This window comes from Bactrocera neohumeralis, unplaced genomic scaffold (assembly GCF_024586455.1).
Source record: "Bactrocera neohumeralis isolate Rockhampton unplaced genomic scaffold, APGP_CSIRO_Bneo_wtdbg2-racon-allhic-juicebox.fasta_v2 cluster09, whole genome shotgun sequence".
NCBI classification, from domain to species: domain Eukaryota; kingdom Metazoa; phylum Arthropoda; class Insecta; order Diptera; family Tephritidae; genus Bactrocera; species Bactrocera neohumeralis.
Window position 1 is genome coordinate 15,383,359 of NW_026089622.1, and position 11,995 is coordinate 15,395,353.

At 37.9% G+C, this 11,995-nt stretch overlaps 1 protein-coding gene across 1 annotated transcript; it reads right to left on the bottom strand.

The window, feature by feature from the left end:
- Positions 1–5,819: 5,819 nt before the first annotated feature.
- Positions 5,820–6,463, bottom strand: LOC126764447 (uncharacterized). The gene is made up of 2 exons (XM_050482134.1): positions 6,166–6,463; positions 5,820–6,097 (listed from the first exon to the last, which is right to left on the bottom strand). The coding sequence occupies exons 1-2, from the start codon at positions 6,439–6,441 to the stop codon at positions 5,846–5,848; spliced, it is 528 nt and encodes a 175-aa protein (XP_050338091.1). The 5' UTR covers positions 6,442–6,463; the 3' UTR covers positions 5,820–5,845.
- Between the last annotated feature and the right edge of the window lie 5,532 nt (positions 6,464–11,995).

Below are 11,995 nucleotides of genomic sequence, written 5' to 3' on the forward strand. Positions count from 1 at the left end.
ATGTATATTAACCAACTTAAACGATTTCAAGTCAGCTAGAAAATCAAAAATCATTATATGGGATATATTTGGGCTAGAGGAAATATTTACCCGATTATTCCATTTTGAGTTTCATCAAGATACCTCGTCACTTAAAAATATACAAGTATCAAGCGGATGTTGGAAATCCTTATATTAGGTATATGTGGGCAAGGGGAAATATGGAAGCGTTGTTTTCCAGTTTGGAGAACATGATATATTATTTCCAGAAAACGATGCTTTCTGACTTGCATTAAGGTACCTCACTGATCTACCTAAATTTTGGGTAAAAAGTCAGCCACAGCCACTATTCTATGTATTTCAGAAATTGGAAGATTATTGTCTGATTTCGACAATTTGTCGACAAAAGATCTCATACCTTAAATACACTTTGCACAAATGTTTTTGTTCTATAGCATCATTGGCAAAAAACAGTAAAGTCTGTACCAACATATTGCGAGAGTATGAAAAGGCAATGGGTTAATAATTTTGAAAAACGAAATTGAGATATGTAATGGTAGTTTATAACACCTGAAACTGATCGAGATAAATATTGTCTTATATTAGTATGTAAGTATAATGATCAGGTTCACCCAACCACCTTAACGGTTTAATATTCTTATTTCTCAACCTACTAATCATATAGCTTCGTTTACCGTGAAAAAATTTGAAATCTAATAATAATCATTCCCAGTGTGATATTCTAACCCTGAAGCATTAAATATAATTTTAATATAGAACATTAGGATTGAATGTGAATCGATAAATACACGACTAAAATTTTAACCAAATTAGTTTTAAAAATAAAATTAGACTTCATTTTAACAAAATTAAGCGAACGTTTATACGGTTTTTATACACCAAAATTTAACCGAGTCGGACTGGATGTTTTAATTTAATCACGTGTGGGAGGGAAATGTCTTGAATTTTATACATACAGTAGCGGACAGTGAAATCCGGACAACTAAAAAATGATAGTTTTTCCTTAATATTTCAGTGGAATGTTTAAATTTTTTATTTTAAAACAATAATATATATTTAATACATTAGTATTAAGCGTAAAAAAAGTCAGTGTAGTCGATTTCACTTATAACTTTTTTTTTTAAATTTATTTTAGATATTGTATCATTTTGGTAGCTAGAAATATTAACAGTGATAATTTTTTTTTACATTAGAGAAATGATTTTATAGTTTTAGTTAAAATAAATATTAATCTATACAAAGACATTCTTTTTAGTATTTTGTCAAACCTCCTTTGTTTTTTATAACGGTTTTTATACGCTCGGGCATTGAATTTATGAGGTTTTTTATTGTTCCTGCTCCAATACCGTTATACCACGTTTCTTCGAGAATTCTATCCAAGTCTGCTAAATTCTTTGGTCTCTTCTGTGCCACCTGAGCATTCATTATAAACCAAAGGTTCTCAATGGGATTGAGATCCGGACTGTTACCTGGCCACTCCAAAGTCGAGACCCCGATATTTGATAAATAATTCTTCACCTTAAAGAAAGAAAAAAGGATAAGTATGAAATTTGTAATTAAAACTATTGCAATAAACTCTAGTTGTACAAAAAAATGGATAAATATTATTTTGGCACTATGGCAGGGCGCAGAGTCATCCTGAAAAATAAGGACATCCGCTCTTGACAAATGGTTTTCCATTGCAGGTATGAAATTTGTTTCAAGTATCTCCTGATACTTATTCCAATTGACGGTTCCTTCTATTAGGGCTAGTTGCCCAAGGCCATAGTAGGAAAAGCAACCCCAGACCATTCGGCTGCTTCCCTGCTTAACAGTTCTTTGAACACATTCGTCCTTGAACTGCTCACCAGTTCTCCTTCTCACGTAGGACGTACTGTCGCTACAGAAAAGGTTAAATTTGGACTCATCTAAGAACATTACATTTCGCCAATCAAGTTGAGTCCAATTTTGATGTTCTTTTGCTCATGGTAAACGATTTTGACGCATTTTTGAGGTTAAAAGTGAAGCCTTCGACGAACAGTTGTTGCGCTAACTTCCATACCAACATCTGCAAATAACTCTACTTTAATGTCCTCAGCAGTTTTGAAGCGGTCCCTCAAGCTGATGCGTTCTATAACCCGATCTCCTCTAGAACTTGTCTTCTTCTTTGCTCCAGAGCCAGTTTAACGTAACAACTAACGACTACCATTTGTTCTATGCGATGAAAAACCAAGCCGGCGGCGTTTGGTATGGAATCCACAAATTTTCAGAAAAATGTGTAAATATTATAACTACAGAAGGGTTTTTAGTTATACTATTATTCGTGTTCTTTTTAAATAAAAGTCGAAGTTTTGACAAAAAAATCGTGCAGTTATAAACTCCCCATGGAAATTACCATTATTGATATATGTATACAGCTCTAGTTTGTTAAATATAGTGATTTGTGTTGGTTATGAAATAATTACCATAGGACAATAAAAAACGAAGATAATAAAGGTGTCACCTATAGTTATTTAACTTTTATATTTTCGAAATATATTTTTACCTTCATGCCGAAAGTCAAAGCCTTGAATGAATTAAAAGCGGCGCAATAATTGCGGGATTATATTTTAATCGCAAGCGTTCGAAGCAAACTTGAATATGAATATGAAAAACAGTGATAACCACTGACAGTTTTGTTTAATATCACTATCGTTTCTTATTTCAGTTTTGTTTGATATCAATATCATTTCTTATTCCAGTAAAAAATTTATTTTTCTCATTTTCATACTAAAACATGTGTCATTCAAGATGATATACTTATCTCTTGGCCAATTAGTCAGACAGTTGTGAAGTTTATATAAATATCTTTTGAAGGCTAGATTTTACATCATTTTCATAGAAGATGTATATAATTTTAAGCTGGCCCAATAATTTTCCAACCAATGGAAATGCGTTTTTGAATGGTTCTTAAAGGCAACTATAATATAATAGGTGTAAAACTCGCAAAATCATCGAAACTAGAAACTTGATATTACCAATAAAAATAACAATAAAACCCCCCTCCAGGGACAGAAAATACCAGTTATTGTAAAATTATACTCTGAACAGGGTATATTAAGTTTGTCACGAAGTTTGTAACACCCAGAAGGAATCGTCAGAGACCCTATAAAATATATATATAAATGATCAGTATGTTGAGCTGAGTCGATTTAGCCATGTCCGTCTGTCTGTCCGTCCGTCTGTCTGTATATATACGAACTAGTCCCTCAGTTTTTATACTCTCGCAACAATGTTGCTAACGAGAGTATTATAGTTTTGTTCACATAACGGTTGTTTGTAAGTCCTAAAACTAAAAGAGTCAGATATAGGGTTATATATACCAAAGTGATCAGGGCGACGAGTAGAGTCGAAATCCGGATGTCTGTCTGTCCGTCCGTCCGTCCGTGCAAGCTGTAACTTGAGTAAACATTGAGATATCATGATGAAACTTGGTACACGTATTCCTTGGCTCCATAAGAAGGTTAAGTTCGAAGATGGGCAAAATTGGCAAACTGCCACGCCCACAAAATGGCGGAAACTGAAAACATATAAAGTGTCATAACTAAGCCATAAATAAAGATATTAAAGTGAAATTTGGCACAAAGGATCGCATTAGGGAGGCGCATATTTGGACGCAATTGTTTTGGAAAAGTGGGCGTGGCCCCGCCCCCTACTAAGTTTTTTGTACATATCTCGAAAACTACTATAGCTATGTCAACCAAAGTCTACAGAGTCGTTTTCTTCAGGCATTTCTATATACAGTTCAAAAATGGAAGAAATCGGATAATAACCACGCCCACCTCCCATACAAAGGTTATGTTCAAAATCACTAAAAGTGCGTTAACCGACTAACAAAAAAACGTCAGAAACACTAAATTTTACGGAAGAAGTGGCAGAAGGAAGCTGCACCAAGGCTTTTTTTAAAAATTGAAAATGGGCGTGGCGCCGCCCACTTATGGACCAAGAACCATATCTCAGGAGTTACCAGACCGATTTCAATGAGATTCGGAATATAATATTTTCTTAACACCCTGATGACATGTACGAAATATGGGTGAAATCGGTTCGCAACCACGCCTTCTTCCAATATAAAGCTATTTTGAATTCCATCTGATGCCTTCTCTGTATAATACGAGTATAAACATTAGGAACCAATGATGATAGCGGAATAAAACTTTACAAAAATATGTAAATGACGTATTATGAAATCTCGATTATCACTTTACCATGCGAGAGTATAAAATGTTCGGTGACACCCGAACTTAGCCCTTCCTTACTTGTTAAGATATCGTTTTGAAATTTTGCAAACGTCATTTTCTATTCAAGAAGCTGCTTATTTGTCGGAACGGCCGATATTGAACCACTATAACATATAGCTGCCATACAAACTGAACGATCGGAATCAAATGCTTGTATGGAAAACTTTCACATTTTACAAGATATATTCACGAATTTTGGTATATGTTATTTTCTAAGGCAACAATGTAATCTCCGAAGAAATTGTTGAGATCGGTTAACTATAGCATATAGCTGCCATACAAACTGAACGATCGGAATCAAGTTCTTGTATGCAAAACTATCACATTTGACAATGTATCTTCACCAAATTTGGTATAGATTATTTTCTAAGGCAACAATGTAATCTCCGAAAAAATTATTCAAATCGGATTACTATAGCATATAACTTCCATACAAACTAAACACATAGTTACTAAAAGAAATGCACCTGTGAAGGGTATATTAGCTTCGGTGCAGCCGAAGTTAACGTTTTTTCTTGTTTTTACTAAAAAAACCCATTATGAACTAAGGGTTGGATATATTATATATGATGTAAAAACATAAGTTTTTTTTGAAGTCAATCCAAATATGTCAAAAACTTCTAAAATTTTAGCGATAAATTATTATTATGATTCCTTCGGTGCTGACAAAATTGTATATTAAAAAGTTTTGCGAAAGAATTAAACATCCATTGTTCGATGAAATACATGATGATACATGACTAGGGTGACCACCTTTTCAAGATCTCATTTACGTACACAAAATTTTTTTTTCTTGCCTCTTTCTATAATGATAGTTAGATTACTATAAGTTTATATTATGTACAGTTTTTAATTAATGAAAAACCGGTGCCTGCAAATTCCATTTTATTTTATTTTGATTTCAATTTATGGTCAAGTTATGGAGAAAGCAGTTTATTCTTCGATAGCCAAACTCGTTTTTTGCATACAAATATCAGCATACTTATTTTTGTTTTCGTCGATCTGATTGGCATTTTTGAATGCGTATTTTTCATTTGATGCAATTTCCTTTAACATTTTAGGTTGCATTTTTAAAAATTCAAAAAATTTCTTACAAGTCATTTTAATGTTGTATGGAACATATAAAAGATCTCGCAATGTTTCGATCTTTATTTGTGATTTTTCATCGTTCCAAATCTGATTGATCAGAGAAAATACTCGTTCAACGGTGGCTGATGTGCCTGGCAAGGAGAGAATATACGATATAATTCCGACCATGTGGTTGCATGGAACCTTCTTTTTGACGAAATGTTGAAAAATTTCAACCCAGCGTTGATCGGTGGCAGTACCATTTTCTTCCCACGATTGGATTTTCTCTTCGGTTACGTATCTTTCCAAATACGTGAACTGATCGAATAAATCAGTATCGGATGATTCCAGATCAAAATGGTTATTGGTTGCGATGTACTTGCGGTGGTTTCGATAAACTTCCATTGAGGTGGTTGATCAAGCGCACACCAGGCAAAAATCATAATACGGTCAAATTGTTCTTTCCACTTTTCAATTTATTTTATACATGATTCTAAGAAAGAAATGAATAAAATCTTTTAAATTGAAAATAAATCTAAATTAATATTCGAACCATAGAATTGACGTGAGAGATCTTGCATCGCTTCTTTTGACACTCTTTCGTCAACAGCAGAAATATGTTCCATTTCCTTTTGCACTGTAGCGGACAAAAATGCTTCTTTTTTCCGAGATTCGAGCGATTGGACAAAAGAATTGAGTGCATGCCCAACTTCCATTGCATTAATATTGTCGCTTTCCCTTGCTTTAACTGTTCTGTTGAAAATAGATGCCTACATAAGAAATTAAAAAGAAAGTTATTGGTGCCTGACACATTTCATTCCCATTAACCGATACTTACTTGATCACGAAGGAAAAGCAGCCACATCTTGGCCCTTGGATCTTCAAAAAATAGTAGCAAAGAATTTGGGGTGTTGGGATCTCCCAAAAAATACTCCTTAAGACCATCAAAAATTCTTAATATTGAGTCGACTGATGACAACAAGCCTAGGAAACGAGTTTTGCTGTAACCTATCAGTTTTTTATATTCCACATCCACGGATTCACAAAATTTTTTCAATTTTGCGACACGCACGGTGAACAAATAGAAATGTGAATAAATTTTGACTACAATCATCTAGACATCAAAAGGCATTTTGTCGCAAGCTTTTTTTAAAGTATTGTATTGTAAAGTATTGTGAACAATATGCGCTGCACATCCAACGCCAATCAGTCCAGGATAAAGCTGCTTCAGTTTGTAGAACACATTATTTGTGACGGTTCGATTAACGTTGCCAAAATTACACGCCGCGTTATCTCCACAAAACGCAACTAATTTCTTATTTATGTTCAATTTGTTCATAGCGCTATTCAGCAAATTTACAATTATTTCGGAACTTTCTCCATGTGCATCTACCAAGTCTATAATTTTCACTTTGACGCCATCCTTTTCCGAAAAGAAGCGACCTAATATCGGAAACATTTTTGTGCTGATATGATTAGAGGCGTCCGTCAATATAGTGAAGAAATGGCAGTCATTTAAGTCTTTCTGGAGCTCTTGCAATACGAACAGTGCGAACACTCCGGTTGCGATGGCTTCGCATTTCGTTCGCGCACAAGAAAATTTGGACATTGCGAAACAACTCCGAATGATTTTGGAAGCGCAATCGGCCGAGCGAAAACTGTGATTAGAACTTATCACATGAAATGCCCAAACGCCTTCACACGCCGCGATATGGGCATCTGTTCCGGTCAAAGTAGAGCTTTTTAAATATCTATTGAGTGTGTGGCTGGACGTGGCAGCGTGCAATGCATTTTGGTGATTTTTTGATTTAATATGCGACTCAATATCTCAGCGACCACTATGCATAATACTAAAACCCGTGTTGCACACTTCGCAAAGGACATCATTTTTGGTCTTCGCTTTCTTAATAAACTAAAATTCGCGAAATTTTTCGTGAAATATATTTACTCCACGTTTTCGCGACATTTTAAAAAAATAACACAACGTACACACACAATAGCATCGCTTCCACAATATCACCTGTCAGCATAAGTTCCACAAATTGTTGGTAGAAAATACATGAATAAATGTAAATAAGAAGAGCTTTAACATATGTAATTTCTCTTTAACACGAACAAATACAATAAAAGCATTCCACAAACGGCGTTGCCATAATGGCGAGTTTAACATAGTTAAAGCTGGGTGAATATATTTAATTTTCATTAGGGGTATTCATTCCATCGTTACGGGTGGGACACAATTGTATAGAAATTTTTTGTTGTTTTAACGCAAATTACGTACATCAATATTCTCCGTTTCAATTTACGTACATTTTCGCTAAAGCTTCGGTACACGGTACATGGCTCCAAATTTACGTACTGTACGTGTCATTTACGTACAGGTGGTCAGCATATACGTGACCAACATATTCGGCATATATTTTGATAGAAAAACTAAATTCATTATAAATGGCATATAGGAGTTGGGGGTAGTATCAACCCGATTTTAATCAATTTCCGCTAATTAGGTACCACATACTAAAAAAAGTTCCCTGGATTTCATTAAGGTCCTTAAGGTTGGACTTGAACAATTTTAGGTCATAAGGTGGCATATTTCAAACGTATCATTCGTGCACGCTTGTATCAAGTAATATAAATGGCTGCTTGATTTGTACACGGTTATCCCCCGATTTCGAACAAATTTTGTTGACATCACTCAGTAGGGTTTGGAGATATGTGATTTCACCAAAATCGGGCTGCCGCGCCTATTGTTCAATTTTTGCCTCGACTCCTATAAATACGTATCATATTATCTCGAGTGTAAGATTGTATGTCTATGCCACATTCAGTTATTGAGTTACTGCACTTTTAGTAAACTTAATAAAGCCGTTATATGGGAAGCGAACGAGTTATCTTCCGATTTCATCCATTTTTACACAGTCGGTAGGGTGCTTAAGAGATTTGTCTTGAGTGAATTTGGTTATTGTAGCTTAAATAGTTTAGGAGATAACTCTTCTTCTCTACTGGAGTAGACATCGCTTACGCGATTATTGCCGAGTTAACACAGAGCGCCAATCGTTTCCTCTTTTCGCTACGTGACGGCAATTGGAGATTCCAAGCGAGCCAAGTCCTTCTCCACATGGTCTTTCTACCGGAGTGGAGGTCTTCCTCTTTCGATATTCGCAGTGGTCAACGCGCAAATGACCATAATTCTTTCGCAGAAGCTTCCTCCCGATAACTCGTAACGCTGACTCATTAGATGTTGTCATCGTCCAAGCCTCTGCACCATATAGCAGCACGGGAATAATGGGAGACTTATAGAGTTTGGTTTTTGTTTTGCAAGAGAGGACTTTTCTTCCTTATTGTCTACTCAGTCCAAATTAGTACCTGCTGGCAAGAGTTATTCTGCGTTGGATTTCAAAGCTGACCTCATTGTTGCTGTTAATGCCGGTTCCAAGATAGACAAATTGATCTAGAACTTCAAAGTTATGACTGTTAACAAGGACGTAGGCGCCTAGTCGCGAATTTGAGGACTGTTCGTTTGATGACATGAGATATTTTGCTTCCTTATCCAGTCTGGAGAAGGCAGAACTAACATCAATATACGCCAGCAGCCGTACACTCTTAGAGAAGATTATACCTGTGCGATTAAGTTCTGCAGCTCGAACTATTTTCTCCAGCAGCAGATTGAAGAAGTCTCACGATAGGGAGTCGTCTTGTCTGAAACCTCGTTTGGTATGGAACGGCTCGGAGAGGTCCTTCCCGATCCTGACGGAGCTTTTCGTGTTGCTCAACGTCAGTTTACACAGCCGTATTAGTTTTTCGGGGAAACGCAATTCAAACATCGTGGCATAAAGGCAGCTCTTTTCGCGCAGTCGAAAGCAGCTTTGAAATCGACGAAGAGGTGGTGTGTGTCGATTCTCCTTTCACGGGTCTTTTCCAAGATTTGGCGCATGGTGAATATCTGGTCGGTTGTTAATTTGCCATGTCTAAAGCCACAATGATAAGGTCCAATCAGTTTGTTGACGGTGGGCTTTAATCTTTCACAAAATACGCTCGATAGAACCTAATATGCGATGTTGCGGAGGCTTATCCCACGGTAGTTGGCGCAGATTGTGGGGTCTCCTTTTTTGTGGATTGGGCAGAGCACACCTAAATTCCAATCGTTTTGCATGCTTTCGTCCGACCATATTTTGCAAAGAAGCTGATACAAGCTCCTTATCAGTTCTTCGCCGCCATGTTTGAATAGCTCAGCCGATAATCCATCGGCCCCCGCTGCTTTGTTGTTCTTCGAACTTCTTCATGGTCGGACAATGAAACATCTGCTCCATCGTCATCGATTGGGGAATCGGGTTCGCCTTCTCCTGGCGTTGTGCATTCACTGCCATTCAGCAGGCTGGAGAAGTGTTCCCTACATAATTTAAGTATGCTCTGGGCATCGGTGACTAGATCACCTTTGGGGGTTCTACAAGAGTATGCTCCGGTCTTGAAACCTTCTGTAAGTCACCACATTTTTTCGTAGAATTTTCGAGCATAACCCTTGTCGGCCAGCTAATCTAGCTCTTCGTACTCACTCATTTCGGCCTCTTTCTTTTGCTGTCTGCAAATGCATCTCGCTTCCCTCTTCAATTTTCGGTATCTATCCCATCCCGAACGTGTTGTGGTCGATCGTGACGTTACGAAGTAGGCAGTCTGTTTTCTCTCCGCTGCGACACGGCACTCCTCGTCGTACCAGCTGTTCTTTTGCACTTTCCGAAAACCAATGGTTTCGGTTGCAGCTGTACGTAAGGAGTTTGAAATGCCATCCCACAGTTCCCTTATACCGAGTTGTTAACGAGTGCGCTCAGAGAGCAGGAGTGCAAGCCGAGTAGCAAATCGTTCGGTTGCCTGTTGTGATTGCAGCTTCTCGACGTCGAACCTTCCTTGTGATTGTTGACGTGCGTTTTTTGCTGCACAGAGGCGGGTGCGAATCTTGGCTGCAACAAGCTAGTGGTCCGAGTCGATGTTAGAACTTCGGAGCGTACGCACGTCCAGAACACCGGAGACGTGCCTTCCGTCTATCACAACATGGTCGATCTGGTTGTTGGCTTTTCGATCCGGAGACAGCCAGTTAGCTTGATGAATTTTCTTGTGCTGGAATCTAGTACCACAGATAACCATATTTCGGGCCCCGGCGAAGTCGATCAGCCTCAACCCATTTGGTGATGTTTCGTCGTGGAGGCTGAATTTACCGACCGTAGTGCCAAAAATACCTTCTTTGCTTACCCTGGCTTTAAAGTCGCCAATTACGATTTTGACATCGTGGCGGGGCAGCTCTCATATGCGCGCTCCAAGCGCTCATAGAAGGCATTTTTGGTCAAATCGTCCTTCTCTTCCGTCGGGGCGTGGGCGCAAATCAGCGATATGTTGAAGAACCTCGCTTTGATGCGGAGTGTGGCTAGACGTTCATTCACCGGAGTGAATGATAGTACTCGGCGACGGAGTCTCTCTCCCACCACGAATCCAACACCAAACTTGCGCGCCTTTATATGGCCACTGTAGTAAATGTCACAAGGACCTACTCGTCTCTGTCCTTGTCCCGTCCATCGCATTTCTTGGACGGCGGTGATGTCAGCCTTTATTTTTGCGAGGACATCAACCGGTTGGGCAGCGGCACCTTCCCAAGTAAGGGTCCGGACATTTCAGGTGCATGCCCTAATATCGTAGTCCGTATTTCGTTTGCCATGGTAGTCATCAAAAGGGCGGTCTCTCATCCGAGGCAGTTGGTAATCTTTCATGGGGGGGCTTTTTACGTGGTGGGTCCCAAACCCAGCGCACAACCCTATGTAAGGGATGTTTCGCCTTCTCACTTTAGCTCGCCTTCGAACGGATGTTCTTAGGCTACCCAGAGGATACTTGGTCAAAGACTGGAAGTTGTGAGCTGCTTGAGCCATGTGTAAAATAATCGCTTCTGGACAGTCCCAAGTAAATGGCGATCAGAGAACTTTTCTCACTTGCGTGAACTTCTACCCATGACTCCAACCTCATAATTGGAAGAAGCGCTGGTACATTATATCGAATGAGGACTTCTTTGAAAGCGACAACATAAATGTAGACGAATCAATAATGTTTTTTAGTAAAGAAATTTACTTTATTTTGATATCGAGTCATACATTTTAAGCTTGCGCATCTCAAACATATAGCAGCCCTTGGAAACAAAGGGGGTTTAAGAACATCTAGCTTCACTCGTGTAAGCGGTAACGGCTTGAAGCGTAAAATATTTAGCGAGTACGATCGGTGTCAAAACTTATTTAAAGATATTAAGGATTATAATATTTATATGTATTATAAAGTTTGTTCAAATCGAAAAACTCGGCCTCTGTAAATCCGAAAAGTATTCCGCTGTTAATAAATAAGTACACGGGACTTTTGTCCGTTATTACGATTGCGTTAAATTCAGTCAAGGCACGATTAAATTCTGAAAAAGGTGTGCTAAATGGTCCACCTACAACGCGTAAAATAGATGATTGTCCCTAAAAGAAAAATTCCAAAGTAAATAATTACTCGCTTGCTCTCAACTCGAGGGTTATACATATTTTTGTACAATGGACCTTCGGATTTTTATTTTAATTTATCGCTTACAAAATAAGAGATATATCATAACAGTGATTTATTGATCACAGAGTAACAGTTACTCTCTTAGTCCTACT